Raw genomic sequence first — 14,040 nt, forward strand, 5'->3', positions numbered from 1 at the left:
ATCTGGTCTATTATTTCGACGATAACGAATTTTCGTCGCATGCGGTGTCATTCTTCATTTGGCAATCCCATTTTTACTTAATCGCCCTCCCAAATACGACTTCTTAATATTCATGGCTTTCGGCATAGATTGGTCGAAGTCTTTACAGCAGTATCCATCATACCTCAGCGACAGATGGCCCTTTCCGATCGATTACTTCCAATACAGTAAAATAGCGGGCCCAACCAGTTGCGCATATAAGATTCTGTGCACAATAATTCTTCATTTCGATGTTCTTGTTTCTATGGGAGGTCCTATTGCATTGCTTTTTCATCAGCGTTCTTAAGCACTGGGACTTTGCGACGATATCCTGCAGAGACACTTGTTCTTTAACTTTACACTCTCAACACACGACATCTTCCAATTTTCTTCCGTGTCTTTTTCTTTTTTTTTAACTTTTATCAAAATCTCCGAGGGGCAGTTAAATGATTGCGGTGGGGGAACAGGAGGAGAATAAATACAAGGGGGGGATGGGTGACGAATTGCGAAGTCGACAGAAAGTTTCTCACAACTCTTTTGTGTGTGGTATCTGATAAACTGAGTTGGTATCTCGAAAGTGAACCTCCAGATCATACATTTGGTATATGCAATTGTTAAGTTGGTCAGGATGGAAGATGAAGAGAGGAGTTTCCAAGGGGGGACAGGACTCATAACTAGGCTCTGTAATGCATCGGCTTGTGAAGTACCACTGCAGCATAAGTTTAACAATTATTGAATCTGGCGTCGGTTCCATACAAAGCTTGTATTATAGTCTAATAATGCCCTTGATAGATATGTCTTTTCTCTCACTTTTTCTTTCTTCTCTTTGCATGGTGATGAAGTGTCTTTTATTTGCCGGGGCTTGGTGTAGGACTGGAGAATAGGAGTCTGGATGGAAGTGAACTGATACTTGAAAGGGCAATTAGTTGTTGAAGTGGTGTTATTTTAATCGAGTCTTTGTTGGAAAAGTTTTTGTAGAATAGTAAGTAGGCTAGGTGAAGAATCGAATTGACTGAATTTAATTGGACTGAATCGATAAATAATGATGATTATTAGGAGAGTGTATTGGGTTTTGGCTGTGTTGGGTGTGCTGGGTGTGCTGATTTTCTTGAATTTTGTGATTTTGTGATTTTGCTTTTACGTTTTGGGGAGAGGGGATGGGGGAGAGGGGAGAGGGGAGAGGGGATGTGGAGAGAATGAATGAAGAATTGGGTGGAGAGGGAGAGAGGGAAGGGAGGAGGGAGAGAAGGGGAAGGGAGAGAAGGGAAGGGGGAAGGGAGAGAAGGAATGAAGAATTGGGTGGAGAGGGAAGGGGAAGGGAGAGAAGGAATAAAGAATTGAATAGAGAGGATTGTATATAGATTGATAATTGATAAGTATTTTGAAAAGCTTGAATTTGCCTTTCTACTTGTTTTTTGTTGATTTTGGGGTGGGGTGGGATGGGTGGGGGAGTGGGAGGAGGAAGGGGAGAGAGGTGGGAGAGAGGGTGGTATAAAGAAGAGGGAGGAAGATAGAAGGGAGATAGATAGTGGAGAGAGGGGGGAGATAAAGGGTGAGAAGAGGGGAGAGAGAGGGGGGGAGGGGAGAGAGGGGGAGAGAGAGGGGAGAGGGGGGAGAGAGGGAGGGAGCGGGGGAGAGAGGGAGGAGGGGAGAGAGAGGGGGGTGTAGAGAGGGGAGAGAGGGGGGAGATAGGGTAGGTCGGAGGTGGTAGGTATGCTGGATATGATGGATATGATGGATATTATGGATATGATGGCTATGTGTAGATGGATTGATGGATTTGATGGTTGCGTGCGTGTTATTGTGTTTGTTATTGCGGTTTTGGTGGTTGTTTTTTTTTGAATGGATAATGGAAGTTGATTAAGGGGAGGGGGGGGGGGTGGGGGGTGGTGTGTTGAGATTGGGATTGAGATTGAGATTTGAGATTTGATGGTGATGGTGATGGTGATGGTGAGATTTGAAGTGGAGATTTGAAGTAGAGGGTTCCTTGTGTATGTTGAGGGATGGAGATGATTTGGTGGTGATGGGAGTCATGGGAGTACTATAGTGTAAATGTCGTGGGTAGGGAAGAAATAAGGAGGCTCGCTTAGATATAAAATGCGGTTCTTGAGAAGGGAAATGAGAGGGTGATAGGTAAGGTAATTAAGCTAGTTTGATATGGATGGAAGGTGGGAAGATGGTAATAGTGGTTGTTTGGGTGGGATTTGAGGGGTTTATGAGATTTGTGGGGTTTTGGGGAGGGGCGGAAGAGATGGGAGGAAAGGTTATGGAGATGGGCAGGGAAAAGGGGAAGGGAATGGGGATGGGGATGTGAAAGAGAAAGAGAAAGATTTGAGTAGATGGATTGGTGGATGGATTTGTTGAATGAATGAGGTGGATTGGGGAAAAAGAGGGAGGGGGGAGGATGGTTTAGTCTTTTAGCGGATGAATGTGAGAGTGGATGGGGGTTTTAGAGAAAGGCGGGGGAAGGTAAAAGGCAGGGGAAGGTAGGAGGGAGGGGAGGATTGAGATCGGGTGGTTGGATTGGATTGGATTGGATTGGATTGGATTGGATTGGATTGGATGGATTGGATTGGATTGGATTGGATTGGATTGGATTGGATTGGATTGGATTGGATTGGATTGGATTGGATTGGATTGGATTGGATTGGATTGGATGGATTGGATTATGGGTATAAAATATTTCTATAGAATGGGATAAGTATATAGGGATAGGATGAGTATATAGAGATAGTGAGGAAATGAATAAGTATAGGAGGGGGCTTGGAAACTTTGAAAGCTTGGTAACTTGAGTATTGTATGGAGAGCAGTATTGTGTATGAGAATGACTGGGGATTGGGGATTGGGAATTGAGGTGGGAATATGAGGTGCAGTAGATAGATAGATGTGTTGAATAAATGGAGAGGTAGTTATACCAGTCAGAGTAATATACAGAAGAAAAAGAGGGATGCGAGAGATTATCTTGGTTTACGAAATATTGGGGTTTGGATTTCGGATATCTTTATATTGTATTTGTATTTGTGTTTATATATTTAGAGTTGAAAGATATAAAGAGGAAATAAATTCATAAATACACAGTATAATAGTAAGAGCAGAGAAGAGAAAATGTATATCTAGTTTCGATGTATATAATGGATAATATATATAAAGGATGGAAAAACTCGGTATACTTTTTTGATGTTGTTACTATTTTGAGATTAAATGATGATAGATAGGATAAGATGTTAGAATTTTTGATATGAAGAACAGGATTCTAGAGATTGTAAGATGAGGAATGAATGTTTGGATTTGGATTTGGATTTGGATGTAATCCGTGATTCGAGATGTTGAGGATTGGAGTTAGTAAAGGAGTTTGAAAATATAGAGATGTGATTTCAATTTCAATCTTTCGGTTTCGATCGTCTCTATGAATTGGATATCCTCATATGGGAATCATAAGACTTGATGGATAGGCTGAGTTTCGTAGGTGAGTGAGTCAGAGGGGAAGTATACGATAGTTCTAGATGTATATACGATTCATAGTTATTGGTAATGAGGAGAAGAAATGGAAGAAAAATTGGATTTGTGTTTGAGCTTGTTTAGCTGGTGATGGATGTCGAGTAAGTGTGTGATTTATGCAGGTGGAATGTGAAACTGGTGGTGTAGATTTAATATATGGGATGGATTGTATAGATGAGAGAAAGAGATGGTGATGTGGATGTGGATGGTTAGGATGGTTGGAAAGAGAGAAAATGTAATGGATGCAGAGGAGAGTAGAGGAGAGTAGAGTTACTAGAGGGAATACTAGGTTGACATGACTGACAGCAGTGTAATCGGCAATGCCGAATCGATTATGCGCGCGAGAGGGCAATACCGATGGGCTGGGTAGGCTAAATGGAATTTATGGGGCGGCTTGGGTTGGTGTGTATGGAGTATGCGGCTAATAGTTAGGTTGGGGGGTTATAGGTGAGATGGAGATGGGATTATGGCATTTTCCGAGAGTCGGATGTAGGGTTGGTTTTGGTAGATGGGTTTGAGGATTGCTTGTTTGAATCTATTCTCTGATGCATAGGGAAGGGGAATTGGAGGTGGATATCGCGGGAATGGGAACGGATGATGTGAGGGGAGCTGTGATGAGGTGTGATGTGATGTGATGTGATGAATGTTGTGTGCATGAGATCATAGCAATGGGCTTTGATGTTGATTGTGGATGTGGACATTGATATTGATGTACGGAGAACAAGTCCGAGAGTCTGGAGGCTGGTCTTGGAATTTACGAATATCATCATAGTTTGATGACGGGATCGCCGATGAGGGAGAATGGGATGAGATGAACGAATGTTGGAGGTTGGAGGTTGGATTGCGGCAAGAGCTGTGAGTTTGATGTATGTGTGTATGTGTATATGTGTGTGTGTGCGTATGTGACGGAGGTCAGACCTGTCAAAGTTGCAAAGTATAGTTGAAGCCAGTCAAAGCTCGAACTTTGGTGGTTTCTGGAGACGGGATGTGCTACATTGGTGCTGTATCGTAGACTGACTTGTGGGTGATACAGTAGCTTGGGACTAAATATTGTAGGCCCTAGGTAGTGTACGTGTGTTTTGCCATTCGGATATGGCGGTTGTTAGTTGGACTGTTGATTGTTACATGATATTCGAGATTCGAGGTTTGAGAAAGACGAGACGGAGGTTGGAAAAGGATGATTAGATGATAATGATGATGATGTTGTGATTGTTAATGTGGATGCAGTGGATGATTATTAGGAATATTAAGGTCAGATCAGGTGTTACGAATGAAGGTATCGACTCATGAAACGTCTGATTTTCTTAACAGTGTGGATCGTGACTATGCAAGAGTTACAGCCATCAACCGTGAGAGATGGATGGGATGGGGACCCGACATGACTTTGTTTGTTGTTTCATTCAATACATTTCGTTGAGAAGGATTGATATGCTAGATGAATGAGTGCTTCCAGAAAGTCCAAGGAAGGTGGGAAGGTAGATTCATGCTGAGAAGGATTGGGATGCTGGACAAAGATTGACTTCCAGAAAACCCGAGGAAGTACGTTCATGCTTGGGATGTTGGGTTGAGCTGGCTCGCTGGGTTGGGGTATTGAGTTGCATATTCCCGTTTCCTCGATATTACTAAGAAGCTCATGGCATTAAGACACAGAATCCTTGAGGATATCTATTAATAGTTTATATACTCCTCGTCACTGTCTGTATGAGGGTATGGTGGCGGTAAGATAGGATTCGAGGCTCAAGGTTGTTAAGGTTGTTAAGGTTGTTATGATAGTATATGATCTTGGGTGTGACTACTGGTGTACCTATCTATGCGAATATCTAGGTATATCCACCGGGTGGTCAATATCTATGGCGCCAATCCTATCTCGAGCCTCCAGGGCTGTCTACTTTCCCTTTCTTCCATGTCCATGAATAATGCAACAGAAGAAAAGACGACGGTATCAACCCAGTCGTACTAAGTACTTTGTAGACCTTGTCAATTGAATATCAAACCCCTGACCCACGTACACTCGTCGGGACGGACCTTCCTGTGCCTTATCCCAGCATTATCAAAGAAAATCTACTTCCACATTCGACCATCATGACCCTTAAAATTCATCGCAAAGACCGAAAAAGAAACCTGTGAGAAACAACGCAACAGCCATCATATGCCCTTTTCCTGCCATTCGATCAAATATAGTTCAATTACCTAGGTATGGATTCATTTACGAAAAAGAGGCTGTGCTGAGAATGAAAGTAAGAAGAAGAAACGAAAATGGTCGAGTATATTGGATCCCGATGTCTAATACGTATTTCTATAAAGGGCATCTAGAGTCTATTCTATCCCTCTATCCCTCTTTTTGCCGTGTATCCTTCGAAACATCGTAAGCCAAAAAGTTTCCCCAAGCTAAGAAAAGCTGTGAGATCAGACACAAACACAGACAACCATCGGAAGATACCACCACCAAAAAAAAAGCATATTATTATTATCGTAAGATTATCTTTGAAACAATACCTTACATGATCTTCTCTGCCTGATGCAACCATTTTCCAATCTCAAGTCTCAGGTCTCAGTCATACTTTCCCCAGCCTTTCCCTACCGCGAGGCCCTTGCACAAGAATCTCTTACAAGCCAACCGCACCATCAAATTTCAGCTTAACCAAACCTACATCATCAGCGCCAAACAGGCGAGAAGGCAAAAAATAAATAAAAAAACATCTGTGTCTCCGAAAACACGAGCTTGCCGTCTCACACCTGGGCTAGGAATTACTAGGGTCTACCCGCTTCTAGAAGTCTAATCCATACCAACGCCTTACCTTTCCACGCGATCCTTCTTGCACATCCTTCAAGCGCCCTAAGCATCCCTAAGCTTCTCACTTACTACAAGACCTCGTGGCTCCCTTGCTTCGATATAAATCTTTGAAAGATGGCTGGCAAAACGGCGGCGCAAGAAGAATTTGACAATATCATTGCAAAAGCTTCTGCAAACGAAAATCACGAACATCCGGACGACGAAAAGGATTATAGCTTTGATAGGAACAGTGACGTGGACGAAGAAGAGGAACATCACAATCGCAACATAGAAGATACAATGAAGATGCCTTTGTTTGACAGATCGAATTCGGGAGGATTGGGGGGGCTCAGTGAACCATTGAGGTTGCCGCATAGAGATTTTGATAGTGGGAGGACGACGGGGGTTAAGGGGGTGATTGCCGATGCGAGGAGTTATGAAGAGGCGAGGAAGACGGGGGGTTGGAGAAATAAGCTGAGGGGAAATACAATCACAAAGGAGGACAAGAGGGCAACCTTCACCAAGGATGGTTCGGGGAGTGAGGCGGGGCTGAGTGACGATGAAGAGTTCTTGGAGAGGTGGAGACAACAAAGACGAGTAGAGATGCAGAGTGAAGGGAAAGATATTAGAAATAGGAGGACGAGTCCTAGTGTGCGTCGTTATGGAAGATTTGATGAGGTAGATGCGCTTGGGTATCTCGACGCCATTGAAAAGGTCGGAAGAGAAACCGTCGTTGTCGTTTTCGTTTATGATCCTGAGGTTTGTTCTCCCACGTCTTCAATCCCATCTCTACTTTCACACATATACTAACAATTTCATAGTGCGACGTCTCTCAAGTCATCAACTCAGCACTTCTCCCCCTTGTTGCCGCAAACCCAACAGTCCACTTCGTACGCGTCCATTACGAAGACATAGAATTCGATAATGCAGGTGTACCGGCTATACTGGCTTACAAAAATCAAGGAGATCTTTTTGCGAATTTGACATATATCATTGATCAGATTCCGGATGATACGATTTTCGATACGAAAGCTTTAAAGGATGTTTTGATTAGACATCAAGTTCTTTAAATGATTGGTTTCTGTTTCCATTCTGAGAAAGATGATTTGAGGACACTTTCCTTTCTTGTACCTATTTATGGTGCCGAGAGGGATTGTCTTTTGTTGTATTAGCATCACTAGCATACATGACATCGATTGCCACATCGCATCATTGCATTGCAAAAAGACATTCTTACATTCTATACACTATATATAGACGGACGTCGCGGGATTGATTCAAGAGGGTCAAATGATCTCGCTCTGAGAGCAGAGAAGAGATGAATACCTACACTGTATGAATAGGACGAGAACTCGGGTTAGGGAATCGGATGGATGGCGTTTGGATGGGAGGAAGGAGTTACCTTACTTCTTCCTTTGTGTATTTGCTTTTATCTTTTGGACTATTGGGTTGAGCATGGGGTTTAGAGGTCTGGTTGATGGCTTTGGCGTAGTCACAATTCATGGAGCTTGCTAAGCTTGAGCTTGTCAGCTTGAACTCTTTTCTGATTTTTTTTTTTTTCAAATATACCTAGAAACGGTATGATTGATACCTTATGTTATATTTGTAGTTGTATTTACATTTATGGTGGAATACATATCTTTATAAATTCTATCTATTTTATTTATCTTTATCTTTATCTTTACCTCTATCTATATCTATATCTCTGCCTCTGCCTCTCTCTGTATCTCTATCCCACATATATTTCAGCTCATACTCTCTATCCCCTAGACCGCCAACTCAGGACTCCTCGCATATACAGAGTCATACTGACCAATCAAATCGTCAGGATTTAAAGAGATCTTATTATTTTGAAACGTTTTTTTATAATAAATATCAACCAATTATAATTGTAATAAAAATAAATAATACATTCGTTATATTTCTATATAATCTTATATATATCTTCAACTTTTGAATAAATATTGAATTTTTGATTTGATATCTTATTATTATTATAAATTATTTATAAATTATATCTAAAGTTCTCTTCTTTTGGGAAACAAAATATAATAATATTTATAAAAGTTTTCAATCAATTTTTTTTAATTAAAAATATATAGAAATAAACTTTATATATTTATTATGATTTATTTAAGAAATTTGAATCTTTAATTCTAAATATAAGCATTTTTATTTTTAATACTATTTATAAGGTTATTGATATTTTTACTCAACGTATAAACCACAAAGGAGTCCTGAGTTAGCGGTCTAGGGGATACACATATGATATATATTACTTAAACTCTACCTTCAATCCCCACTTTGACTCTTCCTCTCTCTTTACCTTCCAGTTGCTTACAATACGATACGATATGTTGATATTTATTTTTGTATAATTAGGTACTCGAACCTAGGTATCTATCTGTATACTGAGCCATGCCCAGGTGAGATGGGAAAAAAGGAAAGTAGGAAATTAGGTAGGTAGGTATTCTTTTGAACAGCTCCGCTTTGCGAGCTTGGGGAGGAGGTGGGTTGGGAGAAGGTGGATTGTTCGTGGATTAAAGTAAATGGAATGAATGGCTAAATGAAATGAAATGAAATGTACGAGGTATCTAGGTATCTAGGTGTGTTTAATCGGGGAGTGGAGTAATTGTTGTAGAGATGGGGAAGGGGAAGGGGAAGGGGAAGGGGAAGGGGAAGGGGGAGGGGGAGGGGGAGGGGGAGGAGGGATTCTTGGGTTTGGAGATTTTTGTGATGGGGGTGATGTGATGTGGGTGATGTGGTGTGGGTGGGAGGAAGTGCGGTTTTGGGGGTTTGGGTGGGAATGCATGGATGAATGAATAGATGAATAAATGGATGAATGAATGGATGAATGAATGGATGAATGAATGGATGAATGAATGGATGATTGATTGAATGAGATGGGCTTTGGGATTGGAGAGTAGAAAAGGAAAGCAAAGGAAAGGATGGGATGGGATGATATAGAATCAGATACCTACATATAAATAATAAAATACCTACCTAACCCAGCTCCCCAGTAACTACCTACCCAGTCTAGTGTGCTCCAATACACTCACACACTCACATGGTATATCCTATTAAATATTTCTGAAAACGCCAAGAATTAAAATCGCTTCCTTAGCTCAGTGGTAGAGCGGACGATTGCAGTGGTGTTTCTGATGTCGCGCTATTATCGTCAGGTCAGTCGTTCGAACCGGCTAGGGAGCTCAAGTTTTTTTGGGGTTTGGATTTTTGTGGATTTTTGTGGATTTTTGTGGATTTTTGTGGATTTTTGTGGTGGATTTTTGTGGTAGGATTTCAAGGGGGAGGGAGGGACTGTAGTGTTGTTTGAATAGGATTGAGTTTTTCGTTTTTGTTTTTGTGTTTTATTTATTGGTGGAGAGGTGAGGTGAGAAAAGGAATGGCGAGATGGAGATATAATAGAGATGATAGGGTGACGGGATGAGGAATGTAAATATATAAATATATAAATATATAGTAGGTAGATAGGTATATTTATCGAATCTGAATATACTTACGTATCTAGATAATTAGATAGATAGATACATCAGTATATAATAATATAGAAAAATATCTATATAAGAAAATAAAAAATTCAATTTATGTCTTCTTAATGAATACTTCTAATTAATTTAATAGATAGTAGATAGATATATATAACTTTGTTATTTATTAATAGTAAGTGTAGAAAATTTATTAATATAAGAGGGAGTAATCGGAGTTACGGATTTGTATACGGAGAGGGAGAGAGTGAGTCTATTTTTTTTTCTGGTTTTTTGGTGCTAGCGGAGCGGAATATTTTTTTTTTTTGACAAAGGGGCGGGACACTTGTTTTTAGTATGAGAGTCTCTGGGTCTGGGTATTGTGGGGTTGATGTTGGGTTAAGCGAGAGGGGGGTTGATGAACTCGGATTGGGGGTTTACTCTTTTTACCTAGGTACCTCATACGCAACATGGTGAAGGCGACCTTGCGGATTCTTTTCACTTCATTTCTTGTGGAATGCTGGTAGTATTGTAATAAACTTGAAGTAATGAATACTGATGTAATAAGTGTATCTCATCTAGTGTTTGAATTAACTGATGTTACAATTTCAGTCGTGCTTCTAGATCTTCTTCCCGTATCGAAAGATCGAAATATTGAAATATCGAATAAAATGAGATGAAGACAAAGACGAAGACGAAGGAGAGATATAGACATGAAGTGATTCATCAGTCAGAAAATTGTTAATTTTCCTATAAGCTAGCTGGCATTCATCATTTCTGTATTTAAGTTTCTATCTCGATCTTATCTCTCTTGATTTTTTTCACGAAGCTCGCGAACGAGAATATTTCGAGGCGGGTTTGGTGGTTCTGGATTTTGTTGTGAGTTTGGGGATTGTAGGGATTTCTATAGTAATACTGGTTGAGGGATTTATGCTGCTATTACTTACTGAGAAGTCGTAGTCGCGGGATGATTGGAAACGCGATGAAAAGATCTCATTCATGAGAAATCAGAGCGGAGGTATCTAGATGTGGATCTTGGATCTTTGTTAGAAAATTGGGAGGATCGAGACTCGATAGTATTCGCTGGTGGGATATGAAGTTGTGGATGAGAGTGAGGATGATGATGTGTAATCTCTAGCTATAGTTGAGAAGTGACATTGGGAATGATGATGATGAAAGTCATGAAGGTTCATGATCTGCAAGCATCGAAAGTTTTCCTCTTCAACTCTTGACAACAATATCTCTGCCCCATCCTATCCCATCCTGTCCTATCCTACTGTCACCACAGTCTACTTCAAACAATATATATTGTTCTCACTCTATCTTCAATTCCCCAATTCAAGATGCACGAGTTAGATTCTTTTTCAAGATGCTTATGAGCATCTCCCAAACCCTCTACCGATCATTCAAAATCATTTCCCCATGGTATTTCCCACATCATCTTCTGTAAATCATGTCCAATCTCTCACAAATTTCTCGCAACAAACCAGAAACAGAAACAACACAAGACACAAGACACAAGACACAAGACACACCACACCACACCATCCCCAAATCCAGCCCCAACATATCCAGAAAATACACCTCCCCCCATCCCATCTAAAGAAATCTCACCTACCCACCTATCCAGGAATACTATAGTTCTCTGATAATAAACCAAGGTTACATCCCAAAAAATAAACAACATATCGCATATCGCATATCGCATCTCACCACCAATTACAATAGCAAACATATCAAGAGAGAAACAGATAAACAGAGATATATACTAACGAAATCATCAAAGTAGGAAGAATATTATAACCTAGAGCTTACTTTAGATTGAGATTTGTGAAAAAAAAAAAAAAAAATCTGAGGAGGAATAGTATACAGTATACAGTGTAGTTTGTAAGACTTACTTATAAAGCTTACAGTTTGAAGAAACTCACATCTTGTGTTTTTTAGGAGTGGGTTTTGATGTGCAGTACTTGTAATCTTACTTATGTATATTTATTCAAGATACTAGGTAACGTAGTGTTCTTCTTCTCCTAATAAGATTACATTTTTTTCAAATCGGTTGTGATTGAGGGTAATCTTTTACTAGAGCATCTATTACTATGAATAGTATATCTATAGAATGAAAAACGAAGAGTTAGCGCGGTGTTTTTGTAGATGAAATCAAAATTAAGATCCTTACTCTATTCAATCATCAAGCTAAGCTAAGATTCCTAGTTCCTAGTTCCTCGTTCCTCCAAGCGAGAAAGCTGTCAGTACCTACCTACATATATACTACATACAAATTATCAAGCTAAGATTCTTATTAATCTATTTATATAGATATCATATATCAAGCTAAGATTCCCAGCCCACCAAACCCTAACCTACCCCCATCCACAACCTCACTCGCGAACTTTACCCCCCCCTCTCATATTTTCAACTCCGCAGACGAGTAATATACCCACACTCAAAAACCTCATAGTCAACAGCGATATCAATATCAATATCAATATCAATCTCATCTCTAGAGTCTAAACACTCCGCCAATTTCATTTCACACCTGAACAGATCGTGAACGAGAAGAAGAGGGATAGATATGTGAGTACGTACGTACGTAAACAGAGTTGTTAATTATCCTGAACAATTATCATTTCTCACGCGGCATATGATGAGGTTGTGTTGCATGCTGAGAGTAGATTATTATGAGTATAAAAGCTAGACGGTTGGGTATAGGATTCATGTATACAGTAGCTGAGATCGTATTGGAAGGAGTGTATATTGAGGATTTAACTTAGCATCTGGTGGAAGTACCTAGTTAATCCTGAAGATGTGAGGAGAGTATTTGATGTGTTGCTGGGTACATGAATGAGCTTGAGAAATCGAGAAGACATCACGTCTACAAGATCTCGGGATAGAATATGTATTGACAAGCGAGGTATGGGTGGAGATTCAAAAGGAATATGGTATTGATATTTCGCTAGAGATTTTCAAATCGTTTACGAATATTATGTTGTTGTTAGATTACATGCATAAAGTATCGGGTAGGAATAATTGCGAGTCTTCATCAAATGACAAGAGTTATTTTTCCGACGAATCCGGGGAATTTCCAACAATAATTCCAGATGGTAAAGCACTATTTTCAAAAATTCAAGTCCCAAACTGTACCTGCTCATAGAAGCTACGCAGAGCGTCTGGAAAAATCGCTTTCGGAGCACTTAAATCTCCCAGAATTCGTACCTTGGTGTCCAAGTGCTAACGGGGAAGGAATCGATTTTTTGATTAATATGGAGGTACACTCCGACATCAAGAACGAATTAGTGTTTCTGTAAATTTCAACCACGCGAAGCTAACTTTCAGATTTTTTTTTTTTTTTTTTTTGAAAACGGGATCAAACCAAGAACTGCAAAAGAGTTTATTTCATGATTTCTGTGAGAACTGCTATGAATTCCACAGATTGAAAAAACTCCCCAAATTCACAACAAGGTTCTCTTCAGGAGGTAAAAGATTCGCAAGATAATATTTTTCTCCACGATATTTTGAGGTCCTTTGCAAAAGTGGAGAATGATTGTGCGCGGTGTGCAAGTTTGGAAAAGCAAACTAGGTTTAATTCTCAAATGTATCCACGGAAATCCCACTTCATGACTACTTACATGGTTGAGGCCTTCGAGAAATTGGGCTGTTCGCTAGCTTCTATCGTTCCAGACCAACCACTCAAGAAGATCTCGTAAAATTGTGTACATAGAAGAGTGATGACACAGAAATCTGGAATTCTGGAAGATCTAAGCCTCACAGTGATGAATCGTCTGGAGAATTCTTAAGAACATCATGAAAGTGAATACGACTTCTTCCATGACAATACATACGCAGCTTGTATTCCAGCTCCCAGGTCATGCCTCAGAACACATTTTTTTTGAAAACAACATGTTCAAAGTTAGCAGAATGCCTCGCTGGGAGTGAGGATTCTCTGTGTTTAATCTCTGGTAGCAAATTCAATAGCTGATTACTCTGAACCGTGTACACCAGCGTCGAAATCTACCACTGACACGATGATGCTTAACGAATTCATGTTGAAGTTCTTGAAGAATGACAAGACCGCATCAAGTCCAATACATAGTTTGGAATTCGGTGGAGAGGTTGACGGCACCACTGAACCGATTCTCGAAACTTTGAAGACATGTAAAGCCTGATAAAGCTGCTGACTGCCCAGTGCAATGTGCCTGCTTCCAAACGACCCATAGGTAACTGATTTGCTCCATCAGATGTAAGATCGCGAGTTGCATTGTATATGAA

The 14,040-nt window shown here is 40.2% G+C and overlaps 2 protein-coding genes across 2 annotated transcripts; one reads left to right on the top strand and one right to left on the bottom strand.

The window, feature by feature from the left end:
* Positions 1-6,424: 6,424 nt before the first annotated feature.
* EAE98_004949 (uncharacterized protein) lies at positions 6,425-7,359 on the top strand (the record flags this gene model as incomplete). Its single annotated transcript, XM_038952570.1, has 2 exons — positions 6,425-7,048; positions 7,111-7,359. The coding sequence occupies 2 exons, from the start codon at positions 6,425-6,427 to the stop codon at positions 7,357-7,359; spliced, it is 873 nt and encodes a 290-aa protein (XP_038811220.1).
* A 6,488-nt stretch (positions 7,360-13,847) lies between these two features.
* Positions 13,848-14,030, bottom strand: EAE98_004950 (uncharacterized protein; the record flags this gene model as incomplete). The annotated part of the gene is made up of 1 exon (XM_038952571.1): positions 13,848-14,030. The coding sequence occupies one exon, from the start codon at positions 14,028-14,030 to the stop codon at positions 13,848-13,850; it is 183 nt and encodes a 60-aa protein (XP_038811221.1).
* Positions 14,031-14,040: the final 10 nt, after the last annotated feature.

The sequence above is a fragment of the Botrytis deweyae genome (assembly GCF_014898535.1).
Source record: "Botrytis deweyae strain B1 chromosome Unknown BDEW_009, whole genome shotgun sequence".
In the NCBI taxonomy this organism is placed as follows: Eukaryota; Fungi; Ascomycota; class Leotiomycetes; order Helotiales; family Sclerotiniaceae; genus Botrytis; species Botrytis deweyae.